The 24,719-nt window shown below is 43.7% G+C and overlaps 1 protein-coding gene across 5 annotated transcripts in view; it reads right to left on the bottom strand.

The window, feature by feature from the left end:
• htt (huntingtin) overlaps positions 1-24,383 on the bottom strand; it is a 42,733-nt gene extending 18,350 nt beyond the window's left edge. For 2 of the 5 annotated variants that reach the window (XM_076975676.1, XM_076975674.1), the window contains exons 1-45: positions 24,004-24,383; positions 23,054-23,137; positions 21,946-22,066; positions 21,699-21,758; positions 21,369-21,448; positions 21,068-21,206; positions 18,422-18,563; positions 18,130-18,308; positions 17,358-17,562; positions 16,435-16,479; positions 15,853-15,930; positions 15,379-15,749; positions 14,301-14,421; positions 13,988-14,106; positions 12,705-12,816; positions 12,441-12,578; positions 11,996-12,154; positions 11,434-11,531; positions 10,630-10,769; positions 10,371-10,434; positions 9,994-10,094; positions 9,703-9,849; positions 9,381-9,501; positions 8,946-9,091; positions 8,465-8,622; positions 7,907-8,109; positions 7,569-7,695; positions 7,078-7,202; positions 6,800-6,910; positions 6,554-6,631; positions 6,222-6,445; positions 6,000-6,078; positions 5,448-5,609; positions 5,160-5,215; positions 4,897-5,045; positions 4,426-4,562; positions 4,204-4,320; positions 3,987-4,109; positions 1,950-2,200; positions 1,625-1,767; positions 1,326-1,536; positions 1,059-1,200; positions 681-860; positions 386-562; positions 110-186 (exon numbers count right to left, since the gene is read on the bottom strand). In XM_076975676.1, the coding sequence (XP_076831791.1) occupies positions 110-186; positions 386-562; positions 681-860; positions 1,059-1,200; positions 1,326-1,536; positions 1,625-1,767; positions 1,950-2,200; positions 3,987-4,109; positions 4,204-4,320; positions 4,426-4,562; positions 4,897-5,045; positions 5,160-5,215; positions 5,448-5,609; positions 6,000-6,078; positions 6,222-6,445; positions 6,554-6,631; positions 6,800-6,910; positions 7,078-7,202; positions 7,569-7,695; positions 7,907-8,109; positions 8,465-8,622; positions 8,946-9,091; positions 9,381-9,501; positions 9,703-9,849; positions 9,994-10,094; positions 10,371-10,434; positions 10,630-10,769; positions 11,434-11,531; positions 11,996-12,154; positions 12,441-12,578; positions 12,705-12,816; positions 13,988-14,106; positions 14,301-14,421; positions 15,379-15,749; positions 15,853-15,930; positions 16,435-16,479; positions 17,358-17,562; positions 18,130-18,308; positions 18,422-18,563; positions 21,068-21,206; positions 21,369-21,448; positions 21,699-21,758; positions 21,946-22,066; positions 23,054-23,137; positions 24,004-24,101 (6,098 nt within the window). In that variant the 5' untranslated portion in view covers positions 24,102-24,383. The remainder of the gene's footprint in view (positions 1-109; positions 187-385; positions 563-680; positions 861-1,058; positions 1,201-1,325; positions 1,537-1,624; positions 1,768-1,949; positions 2,201-3,986; positions 4,110-4,203; positions 4,321-4,425; positions 4,563-4,896; positions 5,046-5,159; positions 5,216-5,447; positions 5,610-5,999; positions 6,079-6,221; positions 6,446-6,553; positions 6,632-6,799; positions 6,911-7,077; positions 7,203-7,568; positions 7,696-7,906; positions 8,110-8,464; positions 8,623-8,945; positions 9,092-9,380; positions 9,502-9,702; positions 9,850-9,993; positions 10,095-10,370; positions 10,435-10,629; positions 10,770-11,433; positions 11,532-11,995; positions 12,155-12,440; positions 12,579-12,704; positions 12,817-13,987; positions 14,107-14,300; positions 14,422-15,378; positions 15,750-15,852; positions 15,931-16,434; positions 16,480-17,357; positions 17,563-18,129; positions 18,309-18,421; positions 18,564-21,067; positions 21,207-21,368; positions 21,449-21,698; positions 21,759-21,945; positions 22,067-23,053; positions 23,138-24,003) is intronic. The other 3 variants (XM_076975675.1, XM_076975673.1, XM_076975677.1) reach the window with 2 other exon arrangements.
• Between the last annotated feature and the right edge of the window lie 336 nt (positions 24,384-24,719).

Below are 24,719 nucleotides of genomic sequence, written 5' to 3' on the forward strand. Positions count from 1 at the left end.
ACAACACATTGGAAATGTCACCTGGAAAGGCATGGAAAATAAAACCTTTAAATACTGAAACAGGTCACAATTAAATGGAATACGAGTTTGTCAGTGTTAGTGGCATTACCTCTGAGCTAGGCCGCTTGTCTGGAGGTACTGCTGGATTCTCTCCAGCTCCTCCACTGGTAGCTGGGCTATACTATTCTACACAGGGGTAAAAGTGGGAAAGTCAATTGCATACATTACTTGGTTACATTTCTACTGTGCACAGAAGAAAACAGCGCAAAAGCTTTCTATCTGACAGTGTGCAGAGTTTCCATTTATATAGTTGTAGCCATTCTGCAACACAACCCAAAAATATATACAAGGTGTTCAGTGTTGGTGAGGTGTGTGTGTTTGTGACCTGTAAGGTTTCAGCGAGCAGCATCTCCACACGTCTACAGGCGAGTGTATCGACCATGCGGGCCAGCACACGGAAGGGTGTGTTCAGTAGTTTGTCCACATAAAGCATGAGCAGTGCTCCAGACTGACTGAGGTGAATCCCCTCCAGACACTGCAGAGTCTTCTTCAACATCACAGGCTACACACAAGAGAGAGGGAGAGAGATGACAGAATACGTGTTTGTCAGTACTATATGGAAAACTGGCTCTGTGTGTGTGTGTGTGTGTGTGTGTGTGTGTGTGTGTGAGAAAACTTACAGTAGAGAGGTTGTCACAGCGGGACTGGATTGCCTGAATGAAGAGACCACTGGCTGCAGAGTTGCGATGCACCGCACTGATGAAGTCCTGTACAGGAGGCTCATGGGACAGATTGATCAGATCCCGCACATGGTTCACCGTAAGCCATGTCAGATGCTCTGAATCATGCAGGTTCTGACACTGAGATGGAGAAAGAAAGAGAGAGAGAGAGAGAGAGAACATGCGAGTGTAAAAAAGAGGACATTGAATGAAGAGAGGAACTCAAAGAAAGAAAACAGAGGCGGGAGATAGGGGGACTGATACTATAGCTGACTAAACCATTTCCAACACACGCTTATTGAGATGCTCACACAGAGGCTCCAGACAGACGCATCTCACCACATAGTCACAGAAGAAGATGAGCGCTCCTCTCCGCACGATCTCTCTGCTGCACATGGCCCGTTTCCCCTCGGGACGCTCATACTCCCCCTCGCCCGAAGAGTGAGGGCTCAACAGCTTGGTGCTGGACAGACTGTGCCTCCTGGAGAGAGAGGGAGAGAAAGAAAGAGTGAGATACAGGACAATTCTAAGGACAGCCAGATAGCGTGTGTGTGCCAAGCCACAGAGCATGCTGGAGAGCTTTAACAGGAGGCCGGAGCAGCAGACCTGGGCGTTTGGTGAACCTCAGACCACCACGTGTAGTTGGTATAGTTAACGATGAGCAGCACCTGGCACCAGAGCAGAACCAGAGAGGGGTGTGTGGTGATGAGCTGCAGCACCGGGCCGTTAAGCCCCTCCAGGGTGTAGAAACTGCCCCCCTCGCCCCCCTCGGCCTTCAGCAGCCGGCTGCCCGCAGCCGTGATGCGCCGGAACATTCCTGCAGATCAGAGAGAATGCAGAGTGACGTATGGGGCGCAAATCAAACCTGCAAGAGCAAGTGTGTGTGTGTGTGTGTGTGTGTTTACCTGATTTGAAAATGTGGATGAGACACATGAGGAGGGTTCCCAGTTGCTGGCAGTAGAACGTGTGCTGGTGCTCAGTCATGTCCACCTTCACTTGCTTACTGGAGATGTCGTCCAACAACACCCCTACCAGCTGCAGAAGGAACCTGATGGAGACAGTGAAAGAGAGAGTGAGGAAACAGATAACAGAAATGTATACAGAAGAAAAAAATTGTTGTAGAATCAAAATGCACAACTCCTTTAGAAACAGACTCACTCAAGAAGAGTTGTGAAAACACTGTATTAGCTCTAAAGAGGCTGTTAATGTTTCAATGACAGCAGCACTAACCTGGCAAATGTTTCTTCAGGTGGGAAGCGCTGTTGCTCTCCAGCGGTCTCTACAGTGGTGCTGGGCTGGACACTAGGAGGTGAGGGGTCGTTGTTGTGGAGACAGGAGATAGTGGGGCAGGAGAGGAGGTATGGAGACAGAGACAGCTCCTGAACACGGGACAGAATGATGTCCTCGGTGGACTGGGAGATGAGCACACGGAGGATGGCCAGAATTCCAGACACCCACAACTGCACCGTGCCCACTGAAGCCTACGGCAAGAACAAAAGGACATCAGGAATACAAAAACACAGGTAATTAGACAAAAGAAGCCAAACAGTAACTATGATTTACATTTAAAGAGGTAATAGACCGAAATATAAAATGTAATATCACCAAATGTTTTAGCCCAGGACTGTCACATCATGGTTCAATCTGTAAGTGTATAAGCTAGATTCTATACAGTCATGGACAAAAGTTTTGAGAATGATACAAATATTAATTTATACAAAGTCTACTGCTTCAGTTTTTATAATGGCAATTTGCATATATTCCAGAATGTTATAAAGAGTGATCAGCTTAACAGCAATTGCAAAGTCAATATTTGCCTAGAAAATGAACTTTATCCTCCAAAACACATTTCAACTTCATTGCAGCCCTGCCTTAAAAGGACCAGCTAACATCGTTTCAGTGATTGCTCCATTAACACAGGTGTGGGTGTTGATGAGGACAGGGCTGGAGATCAATCTGTCATGATTAAGTAAGAATGACACCAATAGACACTTTAAAAGGAGGCTGGTGCTTGGGATCATTGTTTCTCTTCTGCTAACCATGGTTATCTCTAAAGAAACGTGCAGTCATCATTGCACTGCACAAAAATGGCCTAACAGGGAAGAGTATCGCAGCTAGAAAGTTTGCACCTCAGTCAACAATCTATCGCATCATCAAGAACTTCAAGGAGAGAGGTTCTATTGTTGCCAAAACCGTCTTTTAAAAGTGTTTCAGCTGTGGGATCGGGCTACCAGCAGTGCAGAGCTTGCTCAGGAATGGCAGCAGGCAGGTGTGAGTGCATCTGCACGCACTGTGAGGCGGAGACTCTTGGAGCAAGGCCTGGTTTCAAGGAGGACAGCAAAGAAGCCACTTCTCTCCAGAAAAAACATCAGGGACAGACTGATATTCTGCAAATGGTACAGGGAGTGGACTGCTGAGGACTGGGGTAAAGTCATTTTCTCTGATGAATCCCCTTTCCAATTGTTTGGGACATCTGGAAAACAGCTTGTTCGGAGAAGACGAGGTGAGCGCTACCACCAGTCTTGTCTCATGCCAACTGTAAAGCATCCTGAAACCATTCATGTGTGGGGTTGCTTCTCAGCCAAGGGAATCGGCTCTCTCACAGTTTTGCCTAAAAACACAGCCATGAATAAAGAATGGTACCAGAATGTCCTCCGAGAGCAACTACTCCCAACCATCCAAGAGCAGTTTGGTGATCAACAATACCTTTTCCAGCATGATGAAGCACCTTGCCATAAAGCAAAGGTGATAACTAAATGGCTCAGGGAACAAAACATAGAGATTTTGGGTCCATGGCCTGGAAACTCACCAGATCTTAATCCCATTGAGAACTTGTGGTCAAGCATCAAGAGACGGGTGGACAAACAAAAACCTACACATTCTGACAAAATGCAAGCATTGATTGTGCAAGAATGGACTGCTATCGGTCAGGATTTGGTCCAGAAGTTGATTGAGAGCATGCCACGGAGAATTGCAGAGGTCCTGAAGAAGGGTCAACACTGCAAATATTGACTTGCTGCATTAACTCATTCTAACTCAATAAAAGCTTTTGTTACTCATAATATGATTGCAATATTATTTCTGTATGTGATAAAAACATCTGACAAACGCACATAAAAACCAGAGGGCAGCACATCATGTGAAAATATGTGTCATTTTAAAAACTTTTGGCCATGACTGTACAATTTTATAATCTACTAGTGTGATGAATAGAATGTTTTGTGACAGTGAGCTGGTGGGCGTTCACTGGTGAGTGAGTGGTCTCACCATTGTGGCAGGCGTGACAAACATGCTCTTCAGCAGCATGTCAACTGGCCTCAGAGAGGACGGGGCCACCGTCTCAAACAGAGTGTTCAGCACCCCCAACGCTTCAGGGGAGTCCAGGTGCATCTGGTGCACGCACACAAACACACAGTTGCTAATGTGTACGTACAAAGATATAAAATTGGGGGAAAAAATGCAAAGTAAACACATTTTGCTTTACCTGCTGTTTGCCGATCATGGGCAGGATCACATCAGCAATCTGCCGTGACAGCCTCTTCCATTTATCCTCATTCTCCTTATGACACTGCTGCAGGACCAGGATAAACATCTCCAACACCTACACACACACACACAAATGAAAGACACGTCATGTCAGTACATAGCAGCTGATCTCCCATTTCCACATAGCCACACCCACCCACACCCCAAAATGCGGGGGTACCTGGTGGTGCTGTATAAGGCGTAGTAGCATGGACACCACCACCTCCTTCTGTGTCTCCAGTTCTTTGCCTGCATCAGCTTTATTGGAGCCCCGCAGGACAAAGAGATCATGCACTATGGGCTGCAGGGCCGGGATGGCTGAAACAACATCAACACACACCTTCAGTGATCAGGACCAGCAGGCTAAAGGCCTCCTTCACACCACAAGAGCCATTTTCACTTCAGAACAGAAACTGATCCTTTTGGCCTTTGTCTGAATAGTGTTAAAAGCCCAGAGAAAGTAAAACAGTCAAAACGTCACAAAATGGCATCTGAAACCTAACACTGCATGGCATTATTTATTAGCAATGTATTGCACATAAAAGAATTGCAAACACACTAGCTCTCTGCATGTTCTATATTGTGACTAATGCATAAGAGTCGCAGTGTATAAATTGAATGTAGGAGCTTAAGAATGTGCGTTCACACACACCGTGGGTAACAGCTTTCCTGCCACTGGCCATGATGCCGTCACACAGCTGAATAATCTTTGGAATGCTGATAATCTGTTTGGAGTGATAGCGCTCATAGGATAGCAGCACCAGGAAGAAGAAAATATTGGGGATGATTGCCTCTGAATCCCTATGACAAATATTCACAGAGAGAAAGACAGACAGGGCACAGTGATAGTGGATTAATGTGTCCTCCAGGTCCTGGCTGTGTAAATATGGATTGTGTTTAGCTGCTACAACTTACCTGAACTGCCCCACCTCGATATACTCAAACTGCTTCAGCACAAAGCCAATGAACACCTGAAACACACAATACAGAACAACTTCTTATTAAGCTTAGGTCAGTAAGACTTTTAGCTTTAGCTTCAAGTCTCATTTTTAATTACGGCAGAGGATCAATGCAATTCACACCTCCGATTCCATTTACATTTACCCTGATTCACCCTTCCGTCATTTCCAGGGCCAGAAGGAATTCAACAGCTACTAGCAGAATTTAAGGTTGAGTGTTTTCTAAGCAGCTGAAGGCGCTCACCTGGTCTGAGTCCAGCAAGCAGTAGTTGACTCGGAGCTGCACCAGCTGGGCCAGCAGGTCCAGCACCTGCCTCTGCAGGGCCACCGAGGTGCTGGTGGTGTACTGCTTCAGGGCTTTGATCACCAGTGGCTCAAACAGACGGATGTGGTTGTGGATGGCATTCTGAAACGCACAGCTAATGATTAGGCCTGTGCTGCATCTTACGTTGTAACATGAAGATGTGCTACGTTTTCATGGAAAAACAACATGAATGCTTTGTTAGGTTAGGTATACTGATTTCACCCACATATTTAAAATAAAGTAAGCCATAGGTGGATTTCTGTGAAAAATAGTGGGCCTGTTTTTCAGCAATGTCTGATTATGTATAATAATGTTTTGTATTGTTCTCAATGTACACTCGCTTCTTCAGGCTTTTGACTATAATAAAAAAGCATTAAGATCTCAAGTGACCAATAAACACAAGTGTTTTAATCACTGTGACTGCCACATAGAACACAATCACTGTCGAGAACACAGAAGTGCATGAAAGAGACAGCAGACAATCGGCTGTACCTTGTCTCCTCGGTGGCGTGTCACATTTGTGATGCTGGACCTCAGCTGAATCGACACTTTCTGCATAATATCAAACCACCTGCAGGAGTTCAGAGACAGCAGCTACGGTCACGCAAAGGTCAGAGAAAGAGCGAGCAGACATGGTCGTGCGCACGTGTGTGTGTGTGTGTGTGTGTGTGTGTGTGTGTGTGTGTGTGTGTGTGTGTGTGTGGCGTCATTCACCCCGACGCATCCTGCTCGTGTTCTGCTTGCACCATGTTCCTCAGGCTGGCATCTGCAAGAGCCTGGGTGAAGTGTGTGTACGGGGCCATGAAGCAGTAGTGGTAGAGGCCTGGTCTGAGGCTGGACGAGCCCAGACGTAGGGCCTTCCCCTGGGCCCGGCTGGGGTGGGACGAAGCCCCGTCATACTGGGATGCCAGGTTAGTGCCAAAAAGGGTCTTCAGCAGCTAGGGAACAAGAGAAGCGTTAATTATGATGACTAAATGTTATAACATTATAATCGTGTGTGTGTGTGTGTGTGTGTGTGTGTTTGTGTGTGTGTGTGAGTGACACACCTGTTGGACACACACAGTGGCCATGGTGGGTTCCCGAGAGAAACATGACTTCAGGTAACCCAAGATTTCCTCCACGCACTAAAGGATAAAAAGTGTTAAATATTTTTTTGGTGCATTAATTCTCACGTATTCTACATGCCATAAACATTGTTCTCCAAGTGCTGTTGATGCCAAACACTAAGCAATTACTTCTCTATGTAAAGGCGTACTTTGCCTATTACATCCCTTCTCTATGTAAAGGCGTACTTTGCCAATGTCATGCAGGGTGGCCAGCTCCAACAGCTGGGACAGAACATCAAGCGCTGACCGCAGGAAGCTGCCAAACTTCTCACTGGTGTTGTGAAGGTCCAGTGTTACCTTGGAAATATTAACAAAGTAAGGACTGAGAAAATTAAGCCACCACTGTGCTACTATTAAGCTGTGCTTTCTTTAGAGTGTAACACAGAACTGACAATAGATACGGAGAACAGTGGGTCAACTATGTACTGATTAAAACGTAAAATTTTAAAGGAAAGCAGACTAACTTTGTAGTTGGCGTGTGTAGCTTTGAGGACGTCGTAGAGCTTCAGATAAGGGGGCAGGTGGTAGAAGCTGCCCACTGAGGTGGACTTGTTCACTGGAGCCGTGCCTGTGCTCTCCGCTGGCCTGCCTGTTCAAAAATAGGACCCCAGGGCTCAACAGTGAGACACAAAAGGTCTATAGATATATAGGTGAAGATATATAGGTGTTGATGGAAGTATTGCTGCAACTCCAGAGAACAATGGGAATTACATTGAAGTAATATCCACATGATCATAAAACAGTTCATAAGCAGTTTTTTTTAAGCCTGCTTTTTTAAACTGTAAATATCACCACTCATCAGTCGGCCTGCTCATACCAAGTTCAATCTCAGTGCTGACTGTTGAGCTGAACTGTACTTAAAATATTCTGAACTACACTGATGCATCTAGGTGGCCACGAGGAGTGGGTCTGTTATGAGAAGGGTCTGCTAAGTAACAGTGCGCCTCAGTTTTACCTGTATTGGTCTCTCCTCCTTTCTTTGGGCTCATAGGGGTAGTGCTAGACTCAGAGATCTCCTTGTCTTTACCCTTTCGCCTGATCGGACTCAGAGATGGAGTGTTGGCCAACGAGGGCAAAGTGGCCTGGGAAACAGAACATTTACGGCTTTTAGAAAGATCATCTTTAATCTGAAAGTAACATCTTTAATCTGTATTCCACTTCACAAATGCTGTATGGAAATGTAGAGTTGTGGGACAAATTCATTTCAGCGCAAGTATATTTGCAACTTCCCAGGCACTGCTCCCACACAGAGCCATTACAATATTCCAGAATTTATTTGATATGTGCCACTACCTTGACTGCAGGGCCTGGTGATGTGTCATCTAGCACATGTGCACAGATGTTGAGAATCCTCAGCAGGTGGGAGAACAGCTGCTCCACCATGGAGACCAAGGAGCGGTCACTGAGAGCAGGCCACACCTCTTCCTGTTTGGAGGGGTTGGAGCCCGCCTCCTCCTCACCAGACCATGGGCTCTTCATGCACTTCAGGGCAGCAGCTTCAGGTCAGATTACATGTATAGGTTAGGACACAGATCAGGCTACATAACTACGATGAGTAGATTACCAAGGTAAACCAAAAAAATTACAAGAATAAATAAATAATAAAAATAAAAAAACGTATTGTTAAGATTGTTAAGACACATACTGTCAAAAAACAAATGGACTAAAGAGTTTCATCTAGAAAAAGAAAAACTCAATCCGATATTATAAATCACTGAACCAGACGTCTTAGAATCACAAAAAAATGGACTCAATAAGCCCAACAGGCCAACTGCTGCGTGAGGCGATCCACAACAGTTCCAGTACAAGCGATGATGTGATGTGGATGTGAGCAGGCGTGTGGGCACGCACCAGCGAGCAGGTTCCCCGCCAGCAGCAAGGCGTCCTGATGCGCCGCCAGGTCCAGCGGGAACCAGGCGGAGGACAGCAGAGACAGCAGCATGCTGGCCACACCCACCGTCAGAGTCCTGCGGGTGTCCTCACTGCTGCCTGACTGACACTGGGACAGACTAGAGAGGGACGACGGAGACACACACCAACACTCCAGGTGGGTGACGATTCAAGGAGCATTGCAAAATACAGTGTTATGGGTGCACAAACCTGATCATTTACATATATAATTAGGTTATATATTTAATTTGGTTAAATCAATTGCATAAAATTGTATTTTAAAAAGCATGTTTTGTAAAATTTCACGCAATAAATGAATAATAAATGCATAATAAATGCATAAAGCAGAAATAAATTTTAGACAGACTCATAATTATAAGGTTCATGTATACCCAAACCCAGGTGTGGCGCGGGGCGAGTGTGTGCCGGTGCCGGTGCTGACCTGAAGGTGCGTCCTCTGCTCCGGCCCTGGCTGGCGCGGCCTGAGGGAAACACGGGGGAGCTGACAAACCCACAGTGCCACCCCGTGCTCCAGGTGCATGCTGGGAAGGCGAAGGAGAGCAGGCACAGCGCCTCACAGCAGCCAAACTGGAAGAGGTGAGCAGAACATATATGGCACGCACATTGAAGGTGATGTGACACTTACTGTCTTCTGTTTCTCTTTATTACTGTAATCTGCCGTTATAGTACATTTTCTCTTTTATATTGTAATCAACTATTACAATACTGCGACTAATATATTTTGTGAAAGAGTACTTCTCTTTTATTGTGCAATCTGCTATTATAACACTTTCTTCAATTTCTGTCACTCACTGAGTGTATTTTCCATGGCCAGAGGAAATATGCTAAAGGTTAAGACTCAGCCGTGTGAACTCACAGTCAGAGCTCGGGAGGTGGAGGAGGTGAGAGCGTGAGAGAGGGCGGTGATGACCCGGGACAGGTTGTTCTCCACAGAGATGTCTGACACACTCGCTGACAGACTATATCCTCGATACGTCCTGTAATCATTTAGCCAGAGTTCCAAAACTATGTGACCAACTGGAAAACACCATACAGCTCCTGTTTGTATACTATGTTGCATTACATCATGTTGTGTTCCATGGTTAATTGTTATTGTGCGTAGTGCTATGATGTAATATGCAGTGGTGTTTTTAGAATGATAGGTTTAGAGGTTTTATTGATCAGTGTGTGTCTGTTACCGCGTGATGGTGCTAACGGTGAACTGGGAGGGAGGCTGGGTCTCGTGCATCAGTAGCTGCAAATACACACTGCTCTGATCACGAGCAATAGACACCACGGGCTCTGCCTGCGCCTGGTCACAATCATAGAACAGCCTGGACACCAGTCTGGAGACAAAAATACACACACACAAGATCTTTAAACCATACTAGAGCATCTGTTAACCCTCAACAGACAACACTAAGAAAACATAAACAAATAAGTAATGCAAATTGTTTTAGCACCGTGTGTGGGGGACTGTGTGTGTCTACCTGGTAATGGTTGAGGCAGCCACGTGTCTTACTCGAGGATCATCATCGCCCAGCAGGAAAAGAATGACGTCGCTGATCACTCTGCCCTGCAGCCGCAGCAGCTGAGAAAGACCAACAGCACACACAACACGCTTCATAAGGCACGTCTCCAAAATGAGGTACAATGAGCTTGAAACACAAACATTACAGCTGCACTGAAACACACACACACACCCACCCGCACACCAACACACAGCTGACTGTGACCTAGGCAGAGATGACTTACTGTTTGCACAGGACGACAGAAAGCGTATCATTCTAGCTGAGCCTCTGTAAAAGCCCCTACTGTTATATTGAGCCGTAATCTGTGGGAGGGTGATGGATCAGTGGCCTATTACCCCAGTGTAGTGATGCTCTCCTTTGTGTAGCTTCTCTGATCTCCTCTCCAAGAAACACACTAACCTGTCACATGAAAACACACCTGGGTTAGATAAAAGTCATCAGCAAACTCCGACTTGAGGCTTCACTCACAGCAAAGGATGGCAGAACTTCTTTTTTTTTTTCTTTTTAATTTTTTAAAAATTTTTTACCCTTGGCAGAAGGTAATGCTACTTTCAAAATCCCAACAAGTTATGACAAGAAAGCCTCATAACTTACCGAAAGTCCACCTCTGCTAAAGTTTCGAGCAGCTCGGTACGGACCAGCCAATAGGAGCTATCCCTTAAGGTCAAGAGGTCAATGAGGAGCTGCAGACCCAGTTCACTGTGGGTGCTACTGCACAGCGCCATGATGCAGTGCTGAAGGAAGAAACACACACCCATACATACATGATCATAAATGGGGTTGCAGGAAGCACAGGAAGGTTAAACAGTATTTCTTCTTTAAGGGGTTTTTCTTTACTGCTAAACAATTGTATTCTCATTCTTTCCTATCCTCAGTCATCAAAACGATTATGCTATAACATACAACAATTGCAAATCGTGAAAATTTTTTGAGCATGAGTTAAATTCTGTGGCCTTTGAATTTATAATCCATCGTGGTCCATGGCAGTCAATTTACTGCCTCTGTGACCACAAGCAGCCTATGGTTTCTTCCTGAAAATGTGCTCTGGATTTTTGAAGTTTTGTCTAAAAACATCCAGTAGAAAAAAGCTTGGAGTCACGTACAAGTGATGCACTACGAACATAATGCAGCATGGCCAAATGCAAAGTGTGTGGGGCTTAAAGGGAGATGCCTACAGAAACTGTGGTAGCTGAGACCGACTTTGTCAACAGAAAATGATTTCTTATGACAAAAGTCACATATGAGCGAAAAGCAGAAACTGTTTTGTGGATTTTTTAGTACAACTGAGATAGCATGTCATGGAGTTTTTGAATAACTTCTTGTACAATGAGACAATCAACAAACACATAAGAGTACTCTAGCTGTGCGCTGCCTGTTTGCAGACGTGGAGATTCTTACCCTTACGGCCGAACAAGCCATCTTGCACGTCACAGAGGACTCATCCTTCAGGCTCTGCTGGAGTAAGGGCACAAAGTCCTTCAGGGACACAGGGTTTCCTGACAAATGACAAAAAGGGGGAGACAGAGCACCATGACTGAGCTCTGTTCATACCACATGCTCCAAATAAACTAAAAAAAAAAAAAAAAAAAACAAGTTTTCCCAAGTCTGCAACTGATTGACTGGGATGGCTCCAACTGACAGCTGTGATTTCAAACTAAATGTTTTTTGCTCCAACACAATGAGGTTTCCAACCACACTGAAGCACAAAGACAGCGGCGCATTAGTCACAGTGCGTTGAAGACCGCCACTCTCGCCCCATGTTGTTGTAGCTGTCAAACCCCTCCCAATACAGCATTCATCATTCCACTGCACCAGCACCCTCTGCACGGTGTTGTTTATTCGTTCAGCGTGCATCTGTGCAATCTGGTGACAGTGTGTTCTTCCTTTGCCTCGGTCCCTCAATCTTAAAAACGCCCTCTGCATCGTGGCCCCCAGCGCACGCCCCCCCCCGAGCCCTCACCAGTGGCCCTGCGGAGCTGTGAGAGACAGGGCTCCGGGCTGAAGCGTGTCTTCAGCAGGATGGCCTGGATCAAAGCCCCACACAGGATGGCTGTAGCGCCTCTGATCTGAGGGTCCCCGTGGTCAACGTACTGCAGGATGTCGCTGATGTACTGCTGCTCTGTTTGAAGAAAACAAACAAGGGATTTAAGGAGGCAAGGGATTTAATCTTGACATGCTGGGATATGTGAAAATATATATATGTGAAAAGATCTGTGAAATGTGTCTTGGACGCATATGTCAATTGTCAAAGCTGCTCTCAGGTGGGCAAAACAAACAAACAACAAAGGCTAAACATGGCACTGGGCACTGGAAACAACTTAAAGTAAGCGCAGAAATGCATATGGATGTACTGTGAGTGTCAGAAACGAGCAGGTCTGACTAGCGATTAGTCATGACTGTCTTACCATCTGGCTGCTGGCCATCCAGGGGCTTCAGGTAGAGTGTGTTAAAAAAAGCTTCAGGGAGAAGAGCTGCAGCTGCTCCTACACAACTGACTGCCAGAGCCTTCACGCTCACTCGCACCTCCTTATCGGGGACCAGCCCTGCGTGGCACAAATACATCCCTCCATCAGGACGTCATGGCCTCCACAGGGACATGTGCTCTCTGTTTGTACACTCAGCACACATATATATGCGTGTGTGTGTGCGCATATATAGAGTCTCCTTACCGTTTCTGTGGCCAGTGAGCAAGAAGGAAGCAGACAGCAGGCGGACGCAGTGCACCAGGGGAGCCTCGGCTGGGGCCGTGTAGTGGCCGATCTCTCCTTTAATCCTAGACGGCTGAAACAAAACACGTTACGCTACTTTAGTATTAGTGTCTTTATGTGGTTTTAACTATAGGAAAGTGGCCACATCCAGCAAACCAATGCACTTTGCTTCCATTTTATCCCAGAGTGCACCAGGGTCGGGCCAACATACAAATGCCAACAGATGCCACCTAACAGACATTACATTGGTGAGCCAATATTATGATTCTGCCACAAAGCATGTTAGAGGTAGTTAAATGTAGTATTAGGAGTCTTGCTCTTATTGGTATAGCATAGAGCACTTGCTCAGATGAAGTTTGAACCCTGGTACCTAACAGGGGGTGCAGTTCTGTTGAAATATAAATTATTACTTCATTGCTTATGATTTATACAACTAAGGAATATGTATTTTAATGAGAGCTGTCCGTCTAACAAAAGTCCATGTAACTTTTGTAATTTCCCCAAGTCAAGTGAAAATTATTTATTTAGTGCTTTGTACAACAGACATTGTCACCAATCAATTGTGTGGGTGCAGATCCTTAATGGGCGCAACTGAGAAAGAAACCAAGACTGCTTATTTACATTATGTTTCGTCCAAGTAGCCTCTTCAGTCTAAATGTGGGAGATTGAGCTAGTCCAGAGGGTCTAGGCTGGGCGTGCTGTATCTGTGGACCTCAGAGCCCATAAGGTGGCTGGATGGACATGGCAGCATTTGGTCATATACTGGCAGCACTGGAACATTTTCTGCTGTCATTTTAGCATTTATTTTATGTACCTGATACATTAAAGTGCTTTAAAATATGTATTTTGGTGGACTAAAGGCATTTTGAAATATAATATAATAATGATTTATATAATGTTTTATTTTGTATAATACAAATATTGCTTAATGGTTTTGGTACTGCTTAAAGACACTTTAGTGACTACATTATTTTAAACAGAGGACAAGAATTTCTTCTAAAAAAAAAAAAAAAAAGTGCAACTTTTTTGTTGCAAGAGCTCCATTAATTAATAATAATTAATGTATTAATGTAAATAAGTGAATAGTTATTGATAAAAGTGTAAAATACATTACCCAACCCTACCGACATCTGAAACTGTTGAACTAAATCTGAAACTGCTGAACATTGTGGGTAAACCTGTGGATACATGTACCTGAGAATGGTACATATGCTTGTGTGTGTGTGTGTGTCTTGTGCTCACACCTTGCTATCGAGGTCTGCAGGCTCCAAAACTTCATCCTTTGGTATAAAGCGATCCACACTGCTATCGGAAGCTTGTCTGTTATGACCTTTACCCTCCAAAAGGTGAGGTTTACTCAGTGCTAGAACACATGTGTACGCGCGCACACACACACACACACACACACACACACACACACACACACACACACACACACACACACACACACACACACACACACACACACACACACACACACACACACACACACACACACACTTAACCAGAACTGTATGTGTACTGAGTGCTGACGTGTGTGGTGTGTGTTCTACATACCTAGCGCAGACTGAGAGAACCCTAAAGGTTCCTCAGGGGCAGGAGCTGCGCCCTCCTCTTCCTCATCCTGCAGAGTACCAATCTGCATTCCTGAGTACTGACTCTCACTGCCATCCAGTACCTATAAGTCATATATATGTACGTACACACACACACACACACGCACACACACAGAAGGAGAGAGAGCAAACAAACATATATACATGCATCACAAATCAGGCACACAGGGACCATCACAGACACACATGACCACAAACACATGCAAGGAGGACAAACACACACACACACACACACACACACACACACACATACATACATACACACACACACACACACACACACACACACACACACACACACACATGCATTAGCATTTCTAGTATATATAGCACCAATGGATGCAATGGATCCAATGGATATATAACTCCAATGGATGCAAAACAGACACTCGCATATATTCACTTATGTCTAAGTGGACTGCCTAGTCATCAGTATTATTTTTGCCAGCATACAAGTAAAAGACTATAACCATTTCCAAGCCAGCAGCTTCCAGACACAGCTGAAACTCACTTTGCTCAGACATGCTTTTGTACTGGTTCTCATAGTCATGCTTCTAACTAAAAAACACTTTTGAAAGCCTGAAAGCCATTTCTGAATGAAAGGAGAGCCAGGTATTTAGATCAAGAGAGATCAACAGATAATTGATTTAACAATTCTGGAAAGCCAAACACAGAAAATGCAGAGCAGAAGGAGATATTGATCAAACGCATCTGACACTAGAGACAGAGAGGGGCAAATGCCAGATGACACGTGCATGTGGGGCACAGAAAGAGTGTGGGCTCAGGCAGGTGGGCAGGCAGGTGGGCCCCACTCCATGCCACCAGCTGACCTTGTCACTACTGCTAGCGAAGGAGATGGCAGAAGAGGTGGAAGAAGATATGGAAGAGGAGGAGGAAGAGGAAGGCCTGCAGGACGTAGAGACCTCGCTTTCGGAGCGGAAGGAAGTATCCGGCCCCTCAGTGGGAGTCGGGGATGGCGGAGACCGGTTCTGGTAGCGCCTGCTGCCGGGGACACTTACGAGCTCAGCGCAGTCTGATGGCGTCACAGCCGAGTCCGGCCCCTCTGTGGTCGTCTGGGAGCTGTCGCTAGGAGGTGACGACGATACAGTCCCCGCTGAAGCCTGACTGGGGTCAGTGACCAAGTCAGTGGTGGTGCCAATGACCCCGGCAGGGCCACTCGAGCTGCGACTTAGTATGTCTTCCTCATCTTCCTCATCTGGAGTGTCAGGTCCACCTCCCTGCTCTGATGATGCACTCAGATCCACAGAATCGCCTGGCTGCAGAGCATGCTGGGAAGAACGTGGCTGCTCGGTGATGATGTCAGAAGGGCCAAGGGATGAAACGCCTGAGGAGGTGGGGGCGTCGCCGGAGCTTTCCCCGCCCACTGAGGCTAGTGGTGTACAGCAGGCACAAAGACTTGTTTAGTATCTATTGAGTATATTTTATTGATATATATGAACATTTACTAAGTACTGAAATGAACATGAACTCACCAGTAAAGGATCCTGTAGTGACCTCTGCCCTCTCAGGGTCATCCTCCAGACCTTCTTCTTCACCTGACAGCAGTTTACCTACAGAAGGTACATCAGAAAAAGTGACATACTGCTCAGAACAATTACTAAAGTTGATGACTCAAAAGTGTGTTTGAAACTTCACTGATACGCACAAAGAGATACCACATAGCCAACTTGAACAATTCCTAATTAACTGACACCTATTTCTTCATAAGCTAACCTCAAGATTCACCAATACAGCAATAGTAGGTTTACCAGATAATGATGCAAAAGGTTGCATGCAACAGTCTCGCACAATGCTTGGCAGTAAATGTTACCAATGGTATTGCTCACAGTAATACTGTATTTTATTAGTTTGCAGCAGAAGCAAGAAAGGGTGAGCCAGGCCATGAACGGTAAATGAAAAGCCACCATTTTAAGTATGAAATTTTAATTGAGGTTTAATCAATTAATTAAGATAGCTAAAAGGCCCTTCCACATCTTCCAACTTCAAGTTCCTGTGAGCCGATGGCTCAAAGGGTTGGACACCAAAAAGGTTTGAAAGGTGAGGTAGGACGTCACCTTTATGCTTCCTGAGGATGAGAGGACTGCATGTTGACCCACCAGCTGCACACAGGAAACAGGCAGTGAAGAAACCAGGAAAAACCCCAAGGAACTCAGGGAAATCAGGGAAATGTAGTATAGATAATCAGGTTAGAGCAAGGGACTTAAAGGAAATAAATCACTAAAGGACATGAGTGATTACTATAAGAAAATTAGAGGGACCTCCAAAGGGAAATTTAGTGTAGAGGAACTACAGGTATGAATTATTAACCAACCTCATGCAAATTATAAGACAGTGAAAGAAAGCTAGTAGGATTGTTAAGAACTGAATTTTAAGCAACTCCCATGCAATGGCAAAGGTACTATTCCAGCTACATCATGTAGCATTGGTGCATTCCTTTATAATCTGTGCAGTTGTCATTAGCTTAAAAATGTTTTCAATGTATGTGCTCAGATAATCTTAGAACATATCAGACTTAATATATAATGGAATGTAATGCTAAGATATCAATATGACTAGCTACTGATTTGATGGGGTTTTGTTGGTTTAAATAAATGAATGAGACAATTGAAATCCCATGAATGTTAGGTTCCACACAAGCCAGCACTTGGCAGGGTTGAAATTCATTTAAATAATAAAAAAAACATGCCATCATCAAACACAATCACATCCAATGAGTAAACTTGTATTCATGAGTCATCTGGCAGCAGATTACAGCAGGATCTTCTAGTGAAACATTTGTCAAATCTAATGACATTCAAACAGTAGCTCAAATCTAACCAAATGTAAATCAAACCAGACCTAAATTCTAACCAGTAACCAACTTGAAGAAATCCCTGTAACAAAAACAGATTCAAAGATCCCATAACAGGACGGCAGAAACAAGGAGCACTAAAAACCAATGACAGAGCTGAATCATATGACTGGCACAAGAAAATACCAATAAGCTCAAGGATGCTGCCGCTGCGTGCACGGCTCTCCTTCTCCTCCCTGAAGACGCTGGTCTGCGTGATGTTGCCTGCTGTTATGAGCACATGTAGGAGCTCTGGAGGAGGAGTACGGAACACCTGCTGAAGGACCTCCAACGAGGCGGTCACCACATTATGGTCATGGTGCTGTGTGTAGTATAGAGTCAGCTCATACACCTGGGAGGACACACACACACACACACACACACACACACACACACACACACACACACACACACACACACACACACACACACACACACACACTTACTGTTTCTGATCGCAAGACTGAAGATAGTACCGAAAACATGACTAAATGTATTAAAAATTCAATACAAGCTGCCACGAATAAAGCACCCCAAGTTTCTTTAATATCGACTGGAAGATTCTGGTCTAAGCCCATTACCGATCCCAGTCAGTCCTATGGCTCTACAGCTGCACACAGCCTTTTTATTAACACATAAAATGTCCAAATCTATTTATATGGGAGTACACACTGTGGTTTAGTGTGCATGGGGCACTTATATCATCCAGGAGTAAAATGAAACATGCAGATCGTGGACTGGTTCTGTGGTTCAATTCAGGTCTGAGTCCATCTTTGCTTAATGTCAAAACCGTGTTTGTCATACCAGTTGGGCCTAAGAAAATGTCTGGTCTCGTCCCCTTCCTGTGGTGCATGTGCTAAACCATGGATCAGATATGGGACGCAGGCATCCAGGATCTTTGATCTCTTGGCCGAAGTACCTGTATGAGCTGCTCGGGTGTGGGGGAGATGTCTGCCTCTTTGCGCATAACCCCAAAGCTGCCCTTCAGGCTGGTGCTGGAGTCCTGCTGCTGCAGCAACGGCATCAAGTAACGCAACGTGAGCAACACCCCCAGAATCAGATGGCTGGAGTGATCCTGGTCCACCGGCACCACCAGACCTACAGGAGCCAGAGACGGGCAGAGGGCACATTCAGGAGACATGGGCAGTGGAAAAGGAGACAGGGCAGAGTAAGGGGGAGGGGAAGGGAGGGGAGAGGAGCCAGCGTGGTACCCAGAAGGATGCTGAGGAGCCAGGTGTAGAAGTAGTTGGTTCTGCGCGAGTGCTGACACACGCTGACCGCAGAGCTGGCCGCCGTGCGCCGAATAGTTGCGGAGCTGGACTTGAGATTAGCCATAAAGGCTTTTAACAGCACCTATAAAATATAATAATATTTTATTAATGTGGTACCTTTTAAAATGTGTTAACATACAGAAAGAATGAAAGGTTGAAGTACAAGGATAAATTACATAAACAAAAATGAAAGAAATAACTATATATAAAATTTCAAAATACAATAAAACAATAGAATCAAATAAGGTGTTTTGTTGCAAAATCAAATTACATATTCTATAAGTGTGAAGGGGCTAAGGATGCAGTTCTGCAAGTTGCAAAACTACCTTCTAATCTCCAGGTGCACATGTTTAATTCAATGAGCTTTAGATGACTTAAAAAATTTATATCAGGACAATACCCTATCAACAATGTACCCTATCAACACACACAACGTAGTAGAGGTGTGCCAAAAAATCGATTCATATATCAAATATCGATTCTCATTTACTATGATTCAGAATCGATTTTAAATGTCCCAAAATCGATTCTAAGTCGTAGTGAAGTCTCGCGTTATGTAATTACAAAATTACACAAGACTTTACGCAGCAGATTCTGAGACACACTCATGTGCGGAAAAGTTTCAAAACAAATGGAGGAAAGAGATATTCAACCTGTACCATCTTCATTTAAGGCAAAAATATGGGTTCATTTTGGTTTTTACCGAATGCCAGGGAAGACCATACTTGACACAATGTAGCTCGTGTACAAGGCTTGTGTAACGCGGTGAGCACGGGAACATACACACCGCGTCAAATAATATAGAGAAGGGTGGACCCAAGTGAAATAATATAGAGAAGGGTGGACCCAAGTGCCGGCTCGCAAGAGCAAGACGTTTGATACTTGTCAAATGTATTAGGGAGAGGGGAAACGCGGACAGCGACCCAGAACAAACAAACAAAACAATGCGGAAGACAACGCGCAAAAGACTAGAAACAAAAACCGTGAGGGCACGGAGTAAATAGAAAATACAACTCAATAATACTCAGAAAATAATACTCAACCGCAGAGAGACGGGAGAAAGAAGCAAAATAACAACAGTAACTAAAAAACAGCGCAGATAAATGCAACGCGAAAACAAAACCAAGGACGCCAGCAGAAGTAACTGGCAAAAAACTCCGCAGCAAAATAAAACCCTTCCCAAAAATAAAGGCAAAACGGATAGGAAGAAATACAGGAGTCAGGAAGTGACGCAGGAGATAGATACTCGAATAAGTAAAGAGAAAGCATAACAGAGAGAGGTGGCGAGACACCATTAAACGAGAAGCAACCACAGAGAAAGCAGGGACCTGGCTGTATACGGTTACACCGGTGGAACTGCATCCGAGCCAGCCCTGAGAGCTTGCAAAATGAAGCTAAAGAATTTTGGTAACACAACAAAAAGCATTTTATTTTACCAAAGCACATTATTTTTGTTAATTAAAAGTGAAAGACACTTTATTTTCTGTATTTGTCATTCTGTCTTGCAAAGCAGACTGTAGTAGATCATGCAGATTTTATAGACTGAAGCAGAAATTTTTTAATCAATAAATCAAATCGTTTTTTGAATCGAAAATCGTTTTGAATCGAATCGTGAGATAGTAAACAATTCCCACCGTAGTAATATAACTTTCTTAGAATTTGAAAGTCATAGGCTACTACTTAAAGTATAATTGAAATCCTTTTCATTTCATATCAAATGCTAGTAATTTAACAAAAAAAAAACCTATTTTGAATCAGAATTCAAGATTTAACATTAATGTCAGCATAACTTTTATATTCAGCTTCATTAGATGAACAGGAGCTCCTGGCAACAGTACCACTATAAGCACTTAACCAGCTAGCACGGCTGAATGGTGCTGAACCGTGTGTAATAAAATACATGATGAACCAGAGTTTAGGAAAAACCTTCCAACTAACTCTGAAACAGTAACGAGAGGGAGAGGAGGTGAATGAGCAACAGGGAGACGGGGAGAGAGAGTGAGGGAAAGAGATCCTAGATAATTGATGCCAAACTGAGTGAGTCACCATCCACATTTAGAATATGATGTCATGCCCACCCTCCCATGACTAGCATCTGAGTACACAAGCAGCTAACAGCAGCAGTGAAGGAGCAAAATACATTAAACACATTAGACACACTCCACATCTGAAAACTACATTAAGATCACATGACCTTTGCCAGTTCTAAACAGTTCAAGGATGATTAAATGTCAGTAGGTTCATCATCTGGACAAAATACTATTAAAGCTATAGAACACAACAAGAGTGTGTTGTCATGGAAAACATCACAGCTGTGGTTTCGTGATAAGCATAAGCTATGAAGAGCCCCTGAGCATCAAAGCCATGTTGCTGTCGATAACACGGGATATGGGGATAATGCTTTTATACTTTAGACTTTTTTACTGGTTTCCTTATGGTAAAATCCATATTAGTTAACCTCACACAGTGTTCAAGCTGGATTCACAAACTGAAGAGGTATTTCAACGTATCAGTGTATTTGTGCCCAGGTATTGGCTCTGACGCTGGTGGACAACAGCTTTGCACATTTAGCACTCTGGGCTGTACCTTGATCTCCCCATCATTGGCGAAATGTCCGAGGGCTGCCATGATTTTGGGGATAGAGGAAGCTAGCGTCTCCTGCACCGTTTCCTCCTGACGTTTAGTGATCCGTGTCAGACACGGCAACAGGTTCACCAGGTATGGCCTGACAAGCGGGAGAAGGAGAGGCCTGTTAATGGTTTGACGCGTATTGTAGGACAGCTTACAATCTCCAGGACTGCAGCTTATCTCACAAATGTGCTTGTTGCTTGTATCCACAAATGCCCTTGCAGTCAGTCTGGAATTACCCCGGAGAGGTGGACTGTACCTGCATTTCTGTGGCCGCACAAGCTGCGCGAGTTCAGCAAACTTCCACAGAGCCGCCCGCAGACTCCGAGAGGCGCCGTTCTGCAGACACAACAGAGACACACAGCTCTCTACTTATGTTTAAAAAAAAAAGACAATAATAGCCAATATCTGAATATAAACCCTACAGAGCTCCCAACATGTCAGTATGCTGTTGCAGGCACACGTTTGTTCATTTCCAGACAAGATTGTGACATTACAAATCAAACACACAATATCAAATGCGTTAGTACACAATCAATGAAGACACCATTTGGTGTTGGCAATCTATGCAAATCAATCTATAATGTACCTTTTTAATCTCTTTGTATAGCTCAAGCTGCAATCGAGGCAAGTTGGAATCCATTAATGCCTATAGAGATAATACAGAACAAGCAGAAAAAAAAACTTAATTTAAGGTTCTGTTTTGTTTTACGTCTTTAGAAAAGGTTTTTCTTAACGGGGGAAAAAAGAAAGGAATTAAATTCCAGAAATGAAATGATCACACATAATGGTCTCACAGAAGAGACTGAGACAGCAGCCAGCACTACTGAACTCACTTTAATGATTTTGTTCAGACACTCATCTGCCACCATCCTGACATCAGATTCCTTGTCGTCACTGCACAGCAGAAACATTTCCATGGCAATTCCCAGTAGTTTCTGGAACTCCGGAGAAGTCCTGATCCCAGAACCAGAGTGTATGAGAAGGAGTCATTTCATAAAAATCTTTAGCATAACAAATCACTCCAAGATTATAAATTAGAGTGTGAAATATAATACAGTCAGCATCATTCCTGCGTAAAACACAGACATAAGTCCCACAATTCTACAATTTCTTCCAACCTATGCTCAAGCTAACCAACGATAAGGCAAAATCCACGTAAATACCGAAGAATTAACTGCATTTTAAATAGAAAGAAACTCTGATTGGAATTGTGGTAGAAGGAACATGCCCCTAACTTCAAATCCTGAAGAATGGGCAGGCTATCTGATGAGATTATTTTTATCAATGGCTTTTTGCACTTTAGCTAATGCAGTGGTTCCCAAAGTGGGGGCGTGGAGCTATTGCAGGGGGGGCGCGGAGCTTGGAAGTAAAACATGCACATGTGTCAATGGGGGGGGGGGGGATGCAAAAATGTTCTCATCTACTAAAGGGGGGCACGGCAGAAAAAGTTTGGGAACCACTGAACTAATGGTACAGAAACTATGAGCAAGGAAAACCTTTAAAGAAATAATTTCTATTCTTACATACCCAATGCAGCCCTAATAATCAAGAAGCTGACAGAAATACATAAAACAGAATTAGCATGCATTCCTGACCAATCCAGATTACCTCATTTCCCAGAAGTAAACTTCTGAACCTTAACAAAACTCAAAATATTAATGACTGACACTGGCATTTTCCCCATCTCAAGGGCTGATGGATCAACAGTTGAGCTCTTTGTCAATCGCTTAAATCTTCCACTTTTGCACTTCCCAAAGAAACTTTTCTCCAAACCCATTATTTTGCTTCCTCAAAATGGCAGAAGTATTTGTTTATATTTGCTTGTTATATTTAAGACTAGCAAATACCATATAAAGAGATGGGAATAAACATAACTAAACAATATTTATATAGTGTATCCAAGATAAGAGTTAATCCCTAATCTGTGAATGTAGTGCATACCTCAGAGATTGCGCTACAATGTTCTCACATATTGTCAAACAATGAGCCACACGATCTTTTTTGGTCGTAGCTAGATCTTTCTTCCTAAAAAGAAAAAAAGAAAACATCAGAAATATGTTCAAGAAAACACCATTTAAAATAAATACTAAAATCTGTATCGCTTTTGTGTGCCTCTTATGACAGACAGAGCATATAGGAAAACAATACTACCTTGCAAAAGTGTCTTATATTGACATTTGAAAGGTTTATTGTGCAAACACCATACTGTATACTATAGGAAAAAATGCCCTCATAACATGGCATCAGCTTAGTTCATATGTAGGATACACTTGGCAGTCTTCAGTTCAGAGGACAACTGACCATAGGATGACCATATGTAATGGTATTACTGCACTATAGTCTGATACTGAGCATTTATTCTTTATGACTGTGAAAATGGTAAGTGAAAAAATACGGTCTTTCTGAGATTGTCAATACGTTGGTGCACTGACTTTTACTGAATTCATGCAAGTTGGATGTTTTATTCATTAAGCCTACTACACTAAGGCTAGATTAGATTAGGTAAGTAGGAACGCAAGTAATAAGTCTCAACATAAGCTTCTTATTCAATTTACTAAGCTGTTGAAAGAATACTTACAAGCAGCTAAGTTATACATGTCAGTGTAAACGTTCCAAGTCTATTTAAATAATAAATATAGAATTGCTCAGAAATGGATAGACTAACTGTCAGAATCTATTCGGGACACTGCAGTTGTCCCGAATATTAAATACCCCTAACCGTTAAGCAAATGTCTTTAGACTCAAACACATACTTTCGGATTATGTTAGCTAGACTCTAAAGAGGATGCTGAGGACAGAAGGTAACGTTGGCTAATGTTATAGTGAGCTACTTAACTAGGCAGCCAGCAAATAATATTTTTGGTGTAAACGTAGCCCTTGTAGCTACTTACTGTTTTTGGACAAGCTCCTCTGCAGACAACGGGCCCTGTTGTTGTTGGAATGATTTGAGTGACTCAAAGGCCTTCATCAATTTCTCCATGGTGGCCATTTTACCAGTACTTAGCTAGCTAGCTAGCTCGAGACTGATTCGTTAGCTAGCTAGCTAGCACTAGCTAATATTTACAAATCTTAGACTAGCCAGTTTGCCAGCCCAAGTCAGGAGCGCTTTGCGATATACCGCAAATGACGGGGCCGCAGTGATGCGGCAGCCGCAACGGAAACCTCTCGCGGCAGTAAATGTTTCCAGTTACTATCGTTATAAATTGTAGACACCTTTGAAAATCACGCAGTTGATAACCCACTGGACACTAACAACCATTTTTGAACCAGTATCAAGTGAGAAACAATGTAGTAGTAAGTTCCGGGTTACTAAACGCTCATCAGAATAAAAGTCACTAGGCGTTCAAAAACAAAAATGAAAGTCAAAAACAGCTGCTACTATTTTGAAACAAACTTTGATTTATAATGTTTTGTTTAATCTGTTTTTCACCTGACCTACACATGTTAAAATCTGGCAAGTAGTTAATATATATAAGAAAGAATATATGAGAAAAAGAGCGAGCAAGTTACCTCACATGAATGAATGAATGAATGAATGAATAAATAAATAAAATATATTTTATGCAAGGTCAAGGTCAACTCGCTTCTTCTGAGGCAGGAGAGGCAT

Source organism: Brachyhypopomus gauderio, chromosome 15 (assembly GCF_052324685.1).
Source record: "Brachyhypopomus gauderio isolate BG-103 chromosome 15, BGAUD_0.2, whole genome shotgun sequence".
In the NCBI taxonomy this organism is placed as follows: domain Eukaryota; kingdom Metazoa; phylum Chordata; class Actinopteri; order Gymnotiformes; family Hypopomidae; genus Brachyhypopomus; species Brachyhypopomus gauderio.